This window comes from Mus caroli, chromosome 1 (genome assembly GCF_900094665.2).
Source record: "Mus caroli chromosome 1, CAROLI_EIJ_v1.1, whole genome shotgun sequence".
Taxonomy (NCBI): Eukaryota; Metazoa; Chordata; class Mammalia; order Rodentia; family Muridae; genus Mus; species Mus caroli.
Genome location: NC_034570.1, coordinates 54,303,851 through 54,324,142, shown reverse-complemented (window position 1 = coordinate 54,324,142; position 20,292 = coordinate 54,303,851). Strand labels below are relative to the sequence as shown.

The following is a 20,292-nucleotide window of genomic DNA, read 5'->3' as shown; positions in this document are numbered from 1 at the left end:
TTTCCTAATTTGTTAAGTTCTTCCTAGAGTAAGTTTAAATTAGCCAAACATGTTTTGCAGTAAGATAAGATATATAAAATGATTCATATACAAAATGAAACATTATGTCATTTTAAAAACTACCAAAAAATTAAAATAATGCATTAATAGCTATTTGTCTACTTTTAGAAAATATAAGCTTTGGGACTGGAGCAATGGTTCAGTGATTAAGAGCACTGACTGCTCTTCCAGAGGACTGGGGTTCAATTCTCAGCACCCACATAGCAGCTCACTACTGTCTACAACTCCAGGTCTAAGGGAGCCAATATTCTCATACAGACAAAACTCCAATGTACATGAAATAAAAATAAATCATTTTTTAAAAAAAGGAACATGTAAGATTTATAAGATGACTTACTGCCCCACTATTAAATCGTCTTTTCTATTACTGCCTCCTTTGAAAACACTTAGCAAGTTTAATTACAATATTAAAAAAACTTTTAACAAAGTAAATCCTTGTAGTCCTTGTCAGTCTCAGTAAAACAACAAAGAGGAATGTATTCACACCTACTTGCTGAATATACAGAGTTGTCATGGTAATGACGTGATTAATATAAGAGCAAGTCCCAATTTCTTCTACATTTGATAAATTCCTAGGAGATAAAAAGAATAACATTTATTACATATGTACAATATATTTCTAGTGTATTCAGTGTGGATTTTGAGAACAGATGCTAGCAAATGAACTATCAATGACACTAAAGCAGGAGATGATGCACAGGGTGTTCCACTATACGAGACATGTACCATTACTGTTTTCACTATGCTCTCTGAGGTTTAGCCCCCTTTTCTGACTTACATCATGTTTTGTAAACTGTATCAGAAGTCCATGACACAAAAGGCATGCATTATCATCTTTAAATATTCTAAAAGGACATACCACACTATACCCTGTTTAAAGTAGAGAGTCTGTAAGTACTAGAGCTACGAAACATACTATGGTCATTTATGACATTTAAGTATCTCTTTGTTTTACTGTTAAAAGTTAAGCTTATTAGTATTCTGTTCTGAGACACTGACCTATAAAATATTTTATATCTTGAAATTCAGTAGAAGTTCACAGAATAGGGAAAAAAATAACACTTTGCTACTTAAGAAATTAAATTAGCATGACATCTTAGCTGTTTATCGAGTTCTTTTCTGTAATACAAGAACACTTCAAATTCTCTGTATACATATTGCTCTTTCAGAGAATCTGAGTTTAGTTCCCAGCACCTGCATCAGCTAGCTCACTATCACCTGTAACTCTAGCTTCAGGGGATCTGACATCCTCATCTGGTGTCTGAAAGTACCTGTCACAGTCCACACACACACATCATGCTTTTACATTCTAACGTACATGTAGTTCACAATGTACTAATCATACCAAATAAGCACCGTCAGGCATGGACGCTTTCATTCTCACCTACTCACTTTGTGAGACAAAAGGAGAAAATGGAGTAAGCCCCGACAAGGATGTTCAAAACACCAAGCCTTCAAGCAGGCAGGAATGTAAATTACAATACTCTGGAAAACAGCCAGGCTGTTTCTCAAGAGACTAAAAATTCAACATCCTTGGGGCTAGCAAGATGGCACAAAGGGTAAAAGCATCTATCTGCCAGCAAGCCTGACCAACCTGACTAAATCTCTGGGATACAATAGAGAGCCAACTCCTCCACACTGTCCTCCAGACTACACACACACACACACCAAATATACTGTAAGTAAAACAAAACAAAATGTTCTTATGAGCCGGGCGTGGTGGCACACGCCTTTAATCCCAGCACTCGGGACGCAGAGGCAGGTGGATTTCTGAGTTCGAGGCCAGCCTGGTCTACAAAGTGAGTTCCAGGACAGCCAGAGCTACACAGAGAAACCCTGTCTCGAAAANAAAAAAAAAAAAAAAAAAAAAAAAAATGTTCTTATGAACTGATGAATAAGTTCTAAAACTGTAGAAAAGTACAATTTTGTTTCATTTAAAAAAAATGAATGACATGACATGTGAATTATCTCTTAGCAGTTACATATTAAAATTTATATTTTTAAATTATATTTAAAACTTATACCTGAATTAGTACTGGTTAAAGAAAGAGGTCCAAGCAAAAAGGACCTGTAGCTGAATTTTTATTGAGCTGTTATTTAATATCATTACCACTCATATAACAAAATCACTTTTATGTATTTAGTTGGGACAGCCTATCTGTAACTCCAGTAGCCTTTAAAACTATGTTTCTGAGGCACAGATGAAGGAGTACATGATAGCTCGTGTTAAAGCTTTAAAACACCTACACAGTAATAAAATGTCACCCATCCCACGGGAAAACCACCAACTATGAAAACTACCAGTCCCACCTTCCAAATCTCATTCTCATGCATTCTCTATCACTCATTACTGCTTTCTTTTAATTCATTTCCTTCCTTCCCTCTGCCTCTCACTCCTCCAAACAGGGAGGAAAAAGAAAAAAGAAAAAACTCTTAAATTTGGATACAAATAAAGGAGGACTTTCAGTTTCAGACCCAACATTGAAATTTTCAAAGTTGTCACTTTTATGGTCACAATTAGAAAAAAATCTGAATAAACTGAATATATATATATGTTTTTCAAGACATGAATTCTCTATCCTAGAATTCCTTCTATATACTAGGCTGGCCTTGAATTCGAGAGATCCACAAGAAAGGGTCTGGTCACAACCACTGGGCTTGAACTAAAAATTCCTAAGAGTCATTATAGGCCACAAAAAGAAAGAGAATTTAAAAGGAATTAATTATAGCACAATGAAATCCTTTATTCTTATTCTTAACAGATCTAACAGATAGTTTAATTCAATATACCAAACAAATATTGGCTAACTACAGCTTAGAGACAAGTGAAATGAATTACAGTACTATTGTGGTTTGGTTTGGTTTTCTTTTGTATGTATAAGTGTTTTGCCTGCATGTACATCTGGGTACCACTAGCATGTCCAGAGCCCTTGGAGGCCAGAAGATGGAATCACAACCCCTGAAACTGGAGTCAAAGATGGTTGTGAACCACCATCTAGGTCCTAGGAAATTAATCTAGGTACTCCAAAAGAGCAGGCACACCCATTGAGCCATCTCTCCTGTCTGGAAAGACAATAATATTGTTAAGAGAATACAGGAAAAAAAATATAAGGTCTCTTAGTTTGACAGGTGACTTTACAGATGGAAAACTAAAAGCATAATTCATTAGAAAAAAAAGGAAAAAGAGACTCATTAAAATTAAAAACTTGCCATTAAAATTAAAAACTTGCCGGGCAGTGGTGGCGCACGCCTTTAATCCCAGCACTTGGGAGGCAGAGGCAGGTGGATTTCTGAATTTGAGGCCAGCCTAGTCTACAAAGTGAGTTCCAGGACAGCCAGGGCTATACAGAGAAACCCCGTCTTGAAAAAATAAGTAAATAAATAAATAAATTAAATTAAAAACTTCTGTAGCTCAAAACACAATATTAAAAGAATAAAAAGACTGTCCTGCTATGGGCGCCCATACCTTTAATACCAACAATCGTGAGGCAGAAGCAGATGGATCTCTGAAGTTGAGGCCAGCCTAGTCTACACAGTAAATTCCAGGACAGCCAAGGCTACACAGAAAATCAAAAATCAAAAACAAAACAACAAAATGTACAAAGCACCTGAGAAAAACACCTGTGTATCAAAACATTCGCACACCTGTAAAATTAAGAACACAATCCAATTTTAAAATTGGGCAAAACTCTGGGAGGTAAAAGACTCTCAGGACACAATGGAAGTGACCTTAGCCAAAATGTTCAACAATGAGAGAACCTCCAATAGATAGACAGCGCCTCAAGTGGAGGGACGAGGTAACCAATCCACAGTCAAAATTTCTGACCCAGAATTGTTCCTATGGAAAAAAAACTACAGGGACAAAAATGGAGAAGAGACTGAAGGAAAGATGTTCCAATGACAGGCCCAACTTGGGACCCATCTCATGGAGGGGGCATCATGGCCTATTGCTGATGCTATGGTGTGCTTACAGACAGAAGCCTAGCATGATTGTCCTCTGAGATGCCAAACCAGCAGCTGACTGAGACAGACACAGATACTACACCCAACCATTGGACTGAAGTCAGGGACCCCTATGGTTGGATTAGGGGAAGGATTGAAGAAGCTGAAGGGGAGGGCAACCCAACAGGAAGACCAGCAGTCTCAACTAACCCAGACCCCTGGGAGCTTCCACAGGCTGGTTCGAGTCCCCACATACATATATACCAGAAAAATTAAGGCCCCAGGGAAATGGAATGTCTGGGGAGTGTCGGGGGACGCACCCTCTCAGAGGCAAGGAGGAGAAGGAATGGGATGAGGAACTGTGGGAGGGGGGACCAAAAGGGAAGGGGGGCAATGGCTGGAATGTAAATAAATAATTAAAAAAAAATACTGGACAAAACTTATATAGATGCTTCACCAAAACATTATAACAGTCTCAAAGATAAAAAGAGGTTAAGTATTTTTTATCATTAAGGAAAAACAATGAAATACTACACACCTACTGCAATAGCCAAAATCTGAAAGAATAGCATATCAAATACTAGAAAAATGAGGAACAATGGAAATCCTCATTCATTGATTGTGGGAATGTTACAAACATGATATACCATTACTGTTCCTGGGTATTTTCTACATGGGCTGAAAAATACCCAATTAAAACCTGGTCATAAAAATTTATAGCAGTTTTATAAATAACAGCCCCAAACTGGAAGCACTGTCCTTCAATGTAAGTGAATAAGCAAGCAAACTGTGGTACCTTCCCGTGAAACAGTATTCAGTAATGAAGAGACACTTGGGTACTTCTCAGTTTCTACCACTCTTCCCAAGAAGCTCCCACCCATGCTTTCCTGGGTTTCAGCCAGCATCACCTACACAGCAAGGCTACTAAGAAACTCTCAAAATAATAAGGTAGAAGCAAGCCAGAGTCAAGTTTCACCACCACCTTTAATCCCAGCACTCATAAGGCAAAGACGGGTAGAATTCTGATGAGTTGAAGACAAGTTTAGTCTACCCTGTAAATTCCAGACCAGATGGACTACACAGTTGAGACTATCTTAATTTAAAAAAACAACAACAACAACAACAACAAAACCCACAAAGGTTATGTGTATGCAAGCTTGCATACACACAAGTGTACACATTTACAAATGAAAACCATACAGAAAATATAGTATAATTATATCTTGCTGAACTAAAACCTTCTGCCATGGTCTTTAAAGTTACCTTAAGTTTATTCTTTTTTTAAAACAATTTTATTATATTTCTTAAATTTTATTTTTTGTGTATACATATACATTGTACTGGCCCTTGAGTGCCATAAAGAACAAAACTGTAGGGAGCCGATTCTCTTTCCATGATATGGGTCCAGAAGACTCAACTCAGGTCATCAGGTTTGGCAGCAGGTACCTTTACGCACTGAGCCATCTTGACAGCACTCATTTAAAATTCTGGGCTGAGTGCCTCTATAATTAGTTACAGTAATTAAGAAGCTTTCCAGTATGCTAACCAATCATGACATAAAAGATATATACATTCTTTAAAGATTCATACAAACAAAAATCACTAGCAAGTAATATTATTATTATTACATTATTATTATTATTTTGGTAATAATTATGCTAAAATTTTACTTTTTTATATCAGATACCTGCAAAGAATAATGAAGAATTTAACAAGCAAAATTGACAATTCTTGTTGTTGTTCCTCTAACCCATCTGCTGTTTTCTGAACACAGTGTAGCAGCTGGATCCTCAGAACCTGCAGAATATTATCAGGAAGCAGAGATATTCCTGGAGGCATATCATCCACCCTGTAAGATATGGGCAAGGAAACAAAGTGTTGAAACTTAAGACATATAAACAAACAAACAAACAAACGAATGGACGGATGAATGCAATTAAAAAAAATGTTAGGTGTGGATGACTGAAGTAAAAGCAATCTTGTCGAGGACTCTGTCTTCCACTTGTAAGCTCTGGTACTAAGCTGAGTAGCTAGTATCAGAAACTAAGTGAATGTCAGACCACCAGGTGGATAGGAGCTCATCAAAGTAAAGAAGAGCCAAGTATAATACTGCCCAGTGAGACAGCTATGATCACTGATATTTGTCATGAGCACATGGCCGTGCAAGAGTACAGAGACTGTTAGCATAGCTGCTGTACTTGTAATAAAATCCTACTGCCGAAAATTAACAGTCTCGCCCACTAGCAATAAACAACTGTTTCTACATACCTTGTAGGCAGCTTTTCAAAGTCAACATCTAAAAATTGTTCATAACTTAAAACAAAATTGTCCAACCACAGTCTCAGGTAATCTGGATCTTTCTGAAATAAAAAGATTATCACATATCAAGTTTACTTATCAGAAAAAGCAATGCTTTTACACCTACATATCTGCCTAATGTGGTAAGAACAGCCATCCACAGGACCACATCTGTAATCTTAGCACTTTCCCCCCTTTGGTCTCCTCAACACTTTTTTTCTCTTTGTTGTTGTTGTTCTTGTTTTTGTTGCTGTTGTTTTGTTTTGTTTTGTTTTTTGAGACAGGGTTTCTCTGTGCTGGCTATCCTGGAACTCACTCTGTAGACCACGCTGGTCTTGCACTCACAAAAAATCTGCCTGCCTCTGCCTCTTGAATGCTGGGATTAAAGGAGTGTGCCACCTCTGCCTGGCTCAACACTTATTTGAGGCAGTCAAATTTCAACATGTAATTTAGGAGTTTAAATACTTAATCATTAAACATCACAGCTTAAGCACTGATCTAAGACAAAGGGAACACTAGCAAGTTGTTTCCCTAAAATAAAAGCATTATACTAGAATCTAGAATCTTTTTTTTAAGATTTATTTATTATTATATCTAAGTACACTGTAGCTGTCTTCAGATGCACCAGAAGAGGGCATCAGATCTCATTACAGGTAGTTGTAAGCTACCATGTAGTTGCTGGGATTTGAACTCAGGACCTTCAGAAGAGCAGTCAGTGCTCTTACCCCATGAGCCATCTCCCCACCCCCTAGAATCTAGAATCTTAAAGAATGTTCCCAAAAGACACAGCAATTGCTGACCTTTGGGGATTTGTTTTCTACTACTGCACTGTTTCAAAATCAGCAATGACCACTATCTATAACTTCACAAGAGAAATCAGGAAAGAGGAATACTTTAGAGAACAAATGAATAGCATCTACTAGAAATTTTCTAAGACAGTACTTGGTTTTTTATATTTGAAATTAGGTCATGTATCTGTTCATTCACTCATTTATCCATTAGGGATAAAACTCCAAATATTAAGTAACTGGGGTTCTCATTAGATTCTTTATAAAAAGCAGAGGATTACTTCTTGGTAAAAGTGAGACATAACACAGTAACACACACTATAAAACTTTAATGCATGTCTCTTCATATTTTATTTAGCAACTCTCCAGTATCTGGTTCAAATTCTATACCAACTCTGTAGTACTGATCTACATCCTAAGCACTCACTCAGACTCTAAAGGTCAGTACTACCAACTATTTAACAAGTGTTGAATTCTCCTAGGAAACTCAACAGTTACAAAGAAGAAAAGGTACTGTTTCATTTAAGAAGTAGAGTATCTGCTATTGCCTGGAACAGCAGGCATTTTCACCTATTATCTTATCTATTCCTTACAACTATCCAGAATGGCTTTAGTTTTCCTACTTCTACAAATTACAAAAGGATATGTAACTTGCCCAAAGTCATAATCTAGAAACTGCAGCAGGGATCCATGAATCCAACAGGTCCCCATTCTACTACATCACACTGGCTGTGAGCCGTGCATGGGGACAGGGTGGAGACTTAGCAGGTTAAAAAAAAAAAAAGGAAAGAATGCGTTCAGTCAGGTTCTGTCAAGTTTGGGCTATAAAGAAGTTGATACACGAAATAATCATATCTCATTCAGCCTAGAAGAATCTGTAGATGAACTACAATTTACCACCAAAGGCCATAAAAAGAAAGATCTCTACATTAGAAACAGTAGTAATTGCATTATTCTCCTCGGTATAAAACAGAGATACAACTACCTGGAGTTCTCTTTATCAGATTTTCTAACAGAGCAGACCATTACCTCTCAGTCACTCTTGGGATTAAGTTCAGCAGTCTGAAACACTGCAGCATGAACTTATCTTCCTTATTTATACATTTACTAACACAATTCAATGTCACCCAAACTTAAATCCCCGCATTCAGGAGGCAAAGGCTAGAGGACTTTATTGTTTGGGGCCAGCTTGGTCTAATACTGAGTTCCAGGAAAGCCAGAATTACAAAGTGAATCCCTGTCTAGAAAAATAATAAAAATTTTAAAATTAAAATTAAAAAGTTGACATACCAATAAAATAAAAAGATGGCAACTACTGATATGAACAATAATCAAGATCTATGACCTGGTTATCATTGTTCTGAAATTAAAAGTCGTCTAATATCTGAATCTCAATGTACTCATACAAAACTACACAGTAATTTCATAATATGTTCTAATATTAACAAACATGCAATACTGCAAAAAGCACCAGAGCTAGAGAAAAAGGAACTACCATTATAAATTATACTGACCTACGAGTCAAAGTGACTATATGCAGAAACATACATACATGTCTTAGCTCCAGAACCTAAAGCGATGGAGAAAATGCAGTCTCTACTATTAAGTAAGGAGCAAGTGGTAGCCTTCACTCCAATATGGAATATACACTGGAGTTACTGAACAATGCAAGCACTCAAGAGAGAACAAGTAGCCGAGTCAGGAGGGCATCCTTCTTCTTGACTGACTTTCACATAGAGAAAGCTGACTGAGTTGTCTTGTCACAATAAACAACAAACTCTTACATGCGCTCAAGATTTTAAAAAAGAAAAATTAGGGGCTAGAGAAATGGCTCAGTGGTTAAGAGCACTGACTGCTCTTCCGAAGGTCCTGAGTTCAATTCCCAGCAACTACATGGTGACTCACAACCATCTGTAATGGGATCCGATGAACTCTTCTAGTGTGTGTCTGAAGATAGCTGCAGTGTACTCATATATAAAAAAAAAACAAAAACTTTTTTTTAAAAAAAGAAAGAAAAATTATATAAAAATAAAAATTTTCAAGAGCACAGAGCCAAAAAAAATAAAGAATGACCTAGGCTGGTGGGAGAGGAAAGAGAATGCATGCATGACAGTGTAATTCTCTGGAGGGGGACTGGAGCAGGGACGACTCAGTTTTCAGAATTGCCATGAACTGCTGCTATGTGCCTCTTTCTTCCCTTTCCTGCAATCTTTAGTGTGGTACTCTCATTTGTTTTAACATTCTATGGCAGCTTTGTGAGGGACACATACTAATGGTGTCTTCCGAACTTAGTGTTTAGTATCACGAGAAGTGACAACTAGAGGTGATGGTGTTTATCACAAGATCCTGGCTCAAAACTGAGTGCGTAAATACACAAGCTTCCAAGTCACTGAGATAAGCTAAAAGTACATGTTACATATAGGATGGATAATTGTGATCAGGAAAGCAGATTGTGAGAGAATGGGATTTTGGTCACAATTCTTCATTACTTTACAGTAAATGTTTTTTAATGGTAGTTTTGGTTTTGAAGGGTTTGGGATTTGGTTTGGGCTATTTGAAACAGGGTCTATGTAGCTCTGACTAACCTGTAACTCTCTATGTAGACCAGGCTGGCCTTGAACTTGGGAGATCTGTTTTTGTTTAAAGAGCCACCACTCCCAACTCCTTATAGTAAACTTGCTGCCATAATTTCACAATAAAGGAAACTGTTGTAAGGGCAAATCAACATGCAGATACAATAACGGTCAAAGCTTTATTTCTAAGACAGTGCTGTTGCACACCTCCAATGCCAGCACTCAGGAGGCAGAAGCAAGAGGATCTTGAGTTTGAGGCCAGCCTGATCTACAGAGTAAGTTTCAGGACAGCCAAGGCTACCTAGAGAAACCCTGTCTCAATCAATCAATCAATCAATCAATCAATCAATCAAACAAACAAACAAACAAACAAGCTTTATCTCTAAAGTTGCAATTTCAAGGAGCTGTCACAAGTTGGTTTGTAGTCTACCCTCTATGTAAGAATCTTTAAAGTTTGTTTTATTCATACTAACTTGTAAGCTACTTTAATCATAGTAGGGGTCCCTTATCTTGTAAACAGTATTATTATGGAAACATTTACAATTATTCAAGTCATGGAATAGTAAGTTTATGTTATACATACATACATGTTTAATTTTATAGAATTACAGGAGGATTTTTGGTAATCTGAAACTGTTACAATGTTCTAGATGGCAAAGTGTTTGTCATGTCAAGAAACATTCTTGACCAGTTTGATAACAAAAAGAAAAATCAAGAGGAAACCTTTTAACATGCAAAAAGCAACATGGTAACAAATTCAAGTCTAAATTTAATAATAAAAAAAAGTAAAATAAAATGAAGAGGACAAGGAATTTATAGCTTAACAACACTGTCCCTACTTAGCACTCATAAGGGCCTAAATTCAATCCCTAATTTAATAAATAACTTTTATTTTTAACATCTTCCATTATCACTCTTTTTTGACTGCTTTTACTGATACTACCAATAACTTTTGAAAAATGATTCCAATAGATACTCCACAATGTTTGAGGGATTACTCTTAGAGACAGACAGACAGACAGAGAGAATGTATGTGTGTATGCCCGAGCATCCATATAAAGTTCAGATGATAAACTTGGGTATTGGTCCTTACCTTCCACCTCATTTAAGGTAGGGTCTCTGGTTCACCACTGAGCATACTCAGGCTAGCTAGCTGGTCCTTACGTTTCCAGAAATTCTCCTGTCTCCAACTCCTATCTCACTGCAGGCCAACTAGGATTACAGATGTGCACTACTGCATCTGGTATCTGATCACATCAAAACTCTAGCTCTTATACTTTTAAACAAGCACTTTAGCCACTGAGCTCCTCAGCCCGAGTTTTTTGTTTTGTTTTGGAATTCTCAGAATTCTCCTGCCTCAGCCTCCTGCATATTACAAGTAAATATGTGCACCACCACACCCAGGCTTCCAAATGCTTTCCTAAAGAGTTATATCTTCTAGACTGCTCCCTGCTTCATAACACCAGTATACTTTCTGAAGAACCAATACTCCTAGTTCTCCCATCCAAACTCCTTAACATGCATTTTATATGTTTAAGGAATGGAAACATTAGACTCTTCTTCTCTAATCCTAAACAAAAGTCTAAATAAAATTAAGTCTCGGGCTTCCAGAATTTTACCCTCTTCTACTTATGTACCTGTAATTTCTAATATAACTCTCAAATATGTATTTTTAACACAGACCTCCCTCTTGAACTCCGTATCTACATACAAAGTATTGAATGTCCCTCGAGGACTGAAAACTCAGAATGCTTACCTGAAAACCTAGTGATCTTGTACTGGCTAATTTTGTGAATGATCCGCCAAAAAGTATCAGTTTCCAAAACTCAGTTCCTCTTCAGATTCTTCTCTAACTAAGCATAATGCTACAAAGACTAAGTGCTACACCCACTACCAACTATCAGGCAAATTTAGATAATCAAAAGAATAACAAAAATCGAGTGGTTCTTAAGACAAGGTCTCACTAAAACTGACTCTCCATGCAGACCAGGCTGGCCTTGAACTTAGAAATCTACCTGCATTCTGAATGCACAGATTAAAAGCACATACCGCCATGCTCAGCCCAACAATAAAGTACTTTTTATGCCACCTTAACTTCTGTTTCAGAGTATTGCATGGTGAGCACAAAGCAAACCATGTAAGTAATGTCCATTTCCTAAAGACAACCTGCAGGTCTACTGAGAATAAAACACTCATTTCTTACTTTCACATCTAATGTCCTAAAAAATAAAAACCCACGAAATTAGAAGTCGCCAGTACAATTTTTCAAAATCTGTATAAAAGAGATACATGATTTTTTTAACCTAAATAAAACATGACTAAATAAAAGCAAAACTTTTATTCTGAAAAGGAACTTTACTGTGAGCTCACTGCAAAGCTATCTATTTTAGTCATATTCCAGATTTACAAGGACAAAGGCCAACAGCAGGAAATGGAGCATCACCAAGGTCCAAAACAAACTTGGTCTTAAGTTGGGGAAAATAGAAAAAAATCACATTATTATTCAAGATAACTAAGCACTACGCTTGAATGTCAATCTTTTGAAAATTAAGATTAAAGATTCAGATATTTTATTAGCCCAACTTCATTACCACCAAAAAGAGAAAAACTGCCCTTGACTATAAATACATAAAGCCCAATGAAAATTATGATACAAAATATAAGAACTGCATTTTCTTACTTTTAATGTACTTATAATTAAACTCATTTTTCTCAACAACTTTGAGAGGTAAATAAAATTTATTCTCCCATTTAACAGGTGAGGAAATAGGGATGTAAAAACCAGATGCCCTGATTTGAAGTACGTAAGATGAAAAGCAAAACTAGAAGAAAAATTTGGATCCACTAATTTCTATGAGCTCCACTCCGTTTTTTCAATGTAATCTGAATCTCAATAATAACAGAAAGAGAGAACATCTCTACAGCCCCAGTGTATGGGAGGATGGGGCAGGAATACCAAGAGCTTTAGCCGGGCTGGAACATTTACTGGTCTGTAGAAGACCAGGGCTCAAGTCCCAGGACCTAAGTGATTAGTCACAACCATCTAAACTTCCAGTTCCAGGGAATCCAATAACCGCTTCCAACTTCCACAGCACCAAGCACACACTTGGTATGCCTACATGCATGTAGCCAAAACATTCATACATAAAATATATCTAATTTTAAAAATTTAAAGAGCTCTACGGCAGCCTGCAGATTAATGAGACCATCTAAAAAACAAAATAACTAATGAACCCTGCCTTTCAACCTACACTGCACACTTCAAAATGTAACCTTCTTTGTACCCGTAGGAACAGAAATGCATTTAAACATTTTACTTATGTTTGAGTGGTTTGCCTCTGTGTATGTCTGTGCACATGTATGCCTGATGCCTAGGAAGGCCAGAAGGGGTCACTGAATCTCTTGGGCCTGGAGTAACAAGGCATTTGTGAGCTGTCATGTGGTGTTGGGAATCATACCTGGACCTCCTGAAGAACAACCACTCTTAACCACTGAGCTCTCTCTCCTACCCCGAAATAAAGTTAGATCTTACTAAGAATTTGAGCTGCTCAATTTCTCCTCTACATAGCCTAGCAAATCGCTGCACCATACACACACGTATAGTGCATGTCTGTAATCCCAGCTACTTAGGAGGTTCAGACATGAAGAGGTCAAAGTTCAAGACCTGCCTAGGCTACAGAATGAGTTCAAGAATGCTGGGCAAATTGGTAAGAAACTACTGCAAAAAGTAAAAAGTAAAAGGGCTAAGGATACAGCTCAGCAGTGGAGATGTGTCTACTATCTGCAAAGCCCTAGGTTCTACCAACAACACTAGAAAGAAAGAAAGAAAGAAAGAAAGAAAGAAAGAAAGAAAGAAAGAAAGAAAGAAAGAAAGAAAGAAAGAAAGAAAGAAAGGAAGGAAGGAAGAAAGGAAGGAAGAGGGAGGGAGGAAAAGGAAAGGAAGGGAAAAAAGAGATACATTCTAGGTAGGACAGGGCAGTAGCTGGAAAGAGAGAAGGAATATACAAATTCCCAAAAGATGTTTAATACTTAAACAAACTGGTACACCGTTATATAAAACTTGCCTCTTTTTGTTTCTGTCTTAAGATTAAGCAAAGAAATGTCAGAAGACACTAAACTGTTGTCATTTGACTATCTACTATTAAATATATCCAGAGAAGCAGTTGCTAAATAATGAACTAAAATCAGATACTAGATTAGAGCTATCCAAATTTAATGTTTAACTTTTAAGAGCTATACAAAATGTAATGCACTGTCAATCAAATCCTTGACCCTGGGTGGGGACGATTATTTGAAAGCAAGAAAAGCTCAGACTACATGTAACTTGAATTAGTGGTCATATCAACTATTGTAACAATCTTCAGAGAACAGGAATAGTGTTCCTTCTTATCATCCTTCCTATATAATAACTACTATATAAAGTTAACAAATAATCTGTGATGGATAGTCATATTTCTAACAATGCAATTAAACCCTATTCCCAGAAGAAAAAGGTAAGAAAAGATAGGACTAAAATATTTGGTAACAAAACAAACTTCACACTACCACAAAGTAATTATGTGAGGGGAGATAGATAAGATAGATAGGTATAGACAGACAGACAGACAGATATCAGCTTGCCCTGATAGTTCCATGCACACATATATTAAAATATAGAGTACACTCGATAATTTTTTCTTAAGAAAACATAACTACTGAAAAGGAAAAAATTACCAAGTGTTTTACCAAATGTGCAATTTAATGTATGAGGACCCATCTGCTAAAATAGAATCTTCTATTCAGAAGACTTTCATCTCTAGCATTAGTCTTGCAAGGGAACTCAGATCAGTACGTACTGCTACTTGTTCATATTACAGTCCACAGCATTCCTTCTACAAAGCAGTATAAACCAAGGACACGTTTACTAAACTTTCCAACTATTCAGTGGCAATGTAAAAACATTACAAGAATAAACTACTAACAGCACACTGAAATACATGTCCCAAAGTCAGTTTAGCACTGTGACAAATATGAAAGATGTCTTAACTTCACTGACATAAAAACAGACCTTCATAATCTTCAATCTACAGATTTCTTCTGTAACCAGGTATGTATACAATGTTTTGTGTACTCAAAAAAAAATCAAATAGGACAACAAAATGGTGAACACTTTAAATTTTAATCATGAAAAATAAACTTGGTACTCCAGAAAAACTGGTCGTTTTTCAAGTCACTGTTCTGCAAACTGACAAAAAGAATCAAACATTTATGCAACATGACTTTAAGGAACTGTTGTCAATAAATAATGAAAAGTCATTTCTCTACATATCCTAACAAAAAGTGCTAGAATATTACAGTAATGCAAAATCCTCATGAAACAGGTAACTGCTACATTTATGAAGTATTATAGCCTTCCATGACCAAACTAGAACCTGATCAAGAGTCTACACTTAATAAGTCACAGGCACCCAAACCTAAAGAGAAACAATTTTTAAAAACTTGAGGAGAACCATTAGCAAAATTCAGATTGTAGAAAACTCTAAGGTCAAAAACTGCTTTCTACCACAAATAAACAGCAAAGAAAGGTATGGTAAAGGGGAATGTATGAGGTGTCACATATTCTTTCAATAAAATATAGTACATTTCATTTGTTTAAATATTTAATTATGCAGTAAGAAAATAAAATCTTATGAGATTAGCAGAGAAGTGTGACTATAAATACATCTTTTAGAATTTAAAGAACTATTCTATTGTGTTTTTTTTAATAGTTTACTTCCACTTTATGTGCACTGGTGTTTGGCCTGCATGCATGTCTGTGGGAAGGTGTCAGATCTTGGAGTTACAGAGTTGTGAGCTGACACGTGGATGGTTGGATTTGATCCTCAATTCTTTGGAAGATCAGTCAGTGCTCTCAACCACTGAGCTATCTCTCCAGCACCTATTGTGATAGTTTTTAAGACATTTTACAGATATCAGATATATATTTTATAGTGTATTTTACAGATACATTTTAAATATATCTATACGCAACATTTAAAATGTGTGGAATTTGATTTAAAAACACTCAGTAGAGATGGAGAACATGGAAGGTTAGAGAAGCACTAGTCTATACACTGACCATTGCTGAACTGAGTGACAAAGGTTTATTTACTGTGTATCCAACTTCGTGCATATTGAAAATTTCCATAATAAAAGTTTTAAGGAAGAGAACTAAAGAGTTTATATAATAACTCACATTATAAAAAGCAGAAACAAAACAAAGCTACTTATCTCTCAAAGATCAAAACCCAAAAAAAAAAAAAAGCAGCAGCTAAAGAGAGGCACTGGTTGCTCTTCCAGAGGACCCAGGTTCAATCCCTAGCACACAAATGTTCATAATTCCAGTTCCAGGGGATCCAATGCCCTCTTCTACAGGGTCAGCCTAGTCTACATAGCAAAGTTCCAGGATAGCCAGGGCTACACTGAGAAACTGTCTCTAAAAATAAAAGGAACGAACAAAAAAATCTAAACACCTGGTGAGTTTAACAAGCAACCTTCCTAAATATACAATATTATGACAAATGAAAAACAGACACAAAAAGGTAAGTCTTCCTCAGGGTCACAAAAGGAAATAGGAGAGCCAAAACTGGACCTCACAATTCCAAGCCACAAGTCTATGACTCTCGCAGAACTCAGCTGCAGAAAACATTTTTATAAGATCCAACAAGTCTCCAAATTGTATGAAAACTCCTCAAAAGTATAAAATATAAAGCAAAAAGGTCTTAACATGTGACTAGTGTTGTTGGGGAAGTCATGTTTTGAGGGACTAACTGCTAGAGAAGAAACAAAAGCACAGAGGCTATAAAGTCCAGAGACCAGTGATGTATTAGCATCCTCGGCAGGGAGATGAGTTTAATCTATGAGCTGTACACTTGGTAGCTACCTGATTCAAGTGCAGAAGTTATTACCTAACAAGTATATTATCCATGAACTGATAAAAGTGTTTTTTTTTAAAAAAAATCACATTTTAAACAACTACTTTTTGAAACAATACAAAATTAAATCTTAAGAGCAAAGATGGTTTAACTTAAACCATAAAAATTAGATTTATCTTTCTGTCCAAGAAAGGAGGTCTCAAAATTTGACAATAGGGGTTGAATGTAACTCGGGGACATAGCACTTGCCTAGCATACGCAAGGCCCTGAATTCTATCCCCAGTACCACAAAGAGAGAGGGAGGGAGTGAAGGAAAGAAGGAGAAAGAATTCATGACAAAATAATTCATGCTTATATTCAGTAAGACAAATTTTTAAAAAATCGATGTGTATTAATAATATACTATCTTTTCAATACATAGGTATTTAATCAACCTAGAAAAAAGAACACAATTAGTAAAACAATGTAATCTCATTTACCACTTCTCATTCTGAAAATGGTGAAAAATAGTGAGTTTAATATATTTTTTAACAAGTCATTATTGGACATTCATACTAAAATTTCATTTTAATTTTTGGCTAACATATTAGTGACTATTTTGAACAGTGTCTAGATGAAATAGATTCCTTTTTTATTAGAAGGGTTGTTTATTTTTAAAAAGATATTTCTGTCAATTACATAAGCCCAAAAGCTATTCTAAATTTTTATATTAACATTTCAAAGTATGTATGTGCATGTTTCTATAGATATATATGTGCAGATATATACCTTAATATTTATAACTATTGCCAGGAGTGGTGGCGCACACCTTTAATCCCAGCACTCAGGAGGCAGAGGCAGGTGGATTTCTGAGTTGGAGGCCAGCCTGGTCTACAGAGTGAGTTCCAGGACAGCCAGGGCTATGCAGAGAAACCCTGTTTCCAAAAAAAAAAATTTTTGTAACTATCAAACCAAGAAGTTAAGAAAAATTACAGGGGAAATGAGATGACTACTTACGGAATAAATTGCTGGTTAATAAGATGAAATTATACTTCAAAAACAAACTTGAATATATAATGCAAAACTACAGGCTGTGTGATCTGAGAACATAACCACACAGACCTAAGTTAACCAGCAGACTGGGAATGAATGGTTCTCTGACCATTGCTGTATCTTCAAAGTACTAACGCAGATCCTCACTTGAGAAACACCCTTTAAGGAACACCCGTCCCAATGGCCTAAGATCAAATTTACTATGCAAAAATTTACATGAAGGGAGTCAAAGAAATGTATTTCTGAATGGCAAAATGATTAAAAATATGGGATCTGAATCAGATACTTCTGAATTCCAAACTCACACCTACAATAGTTCTCCCGAATAAAAGGATAATTACAATACCTACCTCGCCATATCCTAGTTACTATTAAATGAGATAATGCTAGTATGTGCTAACATAATGTTAATCCTGTAATAACTACCTCAATCAATAACCTTCAAAAATAATTTAAAAGGTTGGTTAAAAAAAAAAGTTTAATGTCCAAACAAAACTGTCTTTACCCCCAATTGAGGGAAGAAAAAATAGCAGAAAAATAAAATATTTGGGGCAGATAAGATGGCTCAATGGGTAAAGCACCTGCCACACAATCCTGATGACCTAAATTCAATCCTAGGAACCTATATAAATGTGGAGAGGGACAACCAAATCCACACAATTGTCCCCTGACCTCTAAAAAAGTACCAAGGCACCCATGTGGCCCCCCACATATCCTACAAACAATAAGAGTTTTATTTTTCTTTTATAGGTACAATCTACCTATATAATTTTGAGATCACTGAAGATATATCTAAGAAAAATTTGTAAGTTTTTAATAGCAGGCCAGTATTGTCAATGTACTCAAATCTGAAAAAAAAAAAAATATATGGGCAATTCAAGATCTCTTACATGTTTTTTTAAATTTATTTATTTCCCTTGCATGTTTTTTTAAATTCAGGATGGGGGAGTTGTTTGGGTTCTGTTTTGAGATATGCAGCCCTGGCTGTCCTGGAAATATCTTACGTTGAGTAGGCTAGACTCAAACTCACGTAACACCACCTGGCCCTGCAGAGTTCTAGGACTCTGTTCTGGGACTAAAGGTATGCACCACCACACCTGCCAGTTCAGGATTATCATCATGCACAAACACACTACACATTAAGGTCAGAATGCTGGACACAAAATTTTATAATCAAGTAATTTTAAGTACAGAAATAAAAGGAAAGCAAATTACCTTTGTACAATAAAGCATCCAAAGTTCAAAGAGCCTCTCTCTGGCTGCCATTCTGGCTTTCCACTCTGGAGCTTTAATATTTCCTCAAAAAGAAGGTTCAAGACCATATCATGTTACTTTATTTTCCAAGTTTATCAGCCGTTACAGTAAAGCTCAAAGCAGTGGAATAAACAAAAAAAAAAAAAAAACGTAGAACAAATAGACTGTCTCAGGTCAATAAGAGTCAATTTCAGCAACTACTCCAACACTTCTTCATCAGGTCTCGTAAATAGGTCTGTGAAATACAAAAATATCCTAAGTTTTTTTAAGCCACATTTGAAAAAAAAAAAAATCCAGATATCCGTCTGCCTTGCTCACCCCATTCAAAGGGATAAATTTTTAATGTGATTAGATATTCCAGAAACTACTGTTTAGCACACCACGACTAACGATCAACATAAAATACTAAAACCTTCCAGGCAGATTCACAACCAAAACTGCGATTGATGGGAAGGAAGACGGCTCCCTACTCACGCCTTCCTTTAACCAGGAGCACAAATCAAACACAACAAATATCCGAGATTTCTCGCCTGCTTCTTAAAAGTTGCTGGGAATGTTTGCTGCGTTGCAGGGCAGGGCGTGGGGGGAGGGCCCGAGGAATTCCTGGTTTGTTTGTTTTAACCATCGACACATCGAAAGTCATCCTGCCTACCTGGCTTCCACCTCACCACCCAAGAAGAAAGGGGCTCACACACCGTGGCAAGGACCACCTCCCGTGGGAAGACCCCAGACCCCGCCTCGCAGCCGTCCGGGGACCTTTCCATTTCCTCCCCGCGTCCCCGTTACGAACAAGAGAGACAAACGTCAGGCGTGCCAATCAACTTCAGAAGCGCGGCCCCGAGCGCTCTGGGACCCAGACCCGGGACCCACGCCAACCGGCCGCAGCCAGACCCGCCCGGGCCGGCCGCGCCCCCTCGCCCGCCGCCGCCGCCCCTCAGGCTGCAGCCCTGCGCCTCACTCCCCCCGGCCTTCCCGCCCCGCGGCAGCCTCCGCCCGACCTCGGCGTCCCCTCACCACGCTCACAGGCCCGCCGGCGCCACCCCGCCGCGGGCTAACTTGCTGCCCTCCGCCCTGCCCGCGGCGAAGCCCCGTGTCACCCCGAAGCTTGCGGGAGGCGGAGGCGGAGGCGGGGCAGCGCCGACGCGGGGTGGGAGGAGCCAGGGGCGGAGCAGCCCCTGGGCTAATCATTCCGGCCTCTGGGGATTTTACCCGGCCCTCCGGCAGCCGCTCCTCGAGGGCCGCTCAGCCCCGAAGCCCCGCCCCCGGCATGCCTGCGCAGCCGCAGTGCCCTCGCCCAGGCTCTGAAAGCGGTCGGAGCCAGCCTGGGCATTCGGGTCAGTAGTCACCCAGCTGGACGTGAGGACCGACGTGCTGACGTCGCTCCCCGCCCCTGCTAGGTGGGGCAGACGGAACTTTCCTCGTCAGGCGACGCCTCGCGAATCAGCTGAGGGC

General features: G+C 37.8%; 1 protein-coding gene across 1 annotated transcript in view; it reads right to left on the bottom strand.

Annotated features, from left to right (window-relative positions):
- Nbeal1 (neurobeachin like 1) overlaps window positions 1-20,054 on the bottom strand; it is a 162,706-nt gene extending 142,652 nt beyond the window's left edge. Inside the window, exons 1-5 of the mRNA XM_021162943.2 lie at window positions 19,855-20,054; window positions 18,802-19,075; window positions 6,271-6,362; window positions 5,690-5,851; window positions 551-632 (exon numbers count right to left, since the gene is read on the bottom strand). Coding sequence (XP_021018602.1) covers window positions 551-632; window positions 5,690-5,851; window positions 6,271-6,362; window positions 18,802-18,852 — 387 coding nt within the window. The 5' untranslated portion in view covers window positions 18,853-19,075; window positions 19,855-20,054. The remainder of the gene's footprint in view (window positions 1-550; window positions 633-5,689; window positions 5,852-6,270; window positions 6,363-18,801; window positions 19,076-19,854) is intronic.
- Window positions 20,055-20,292: the final 238 nt, after the last annotated feature.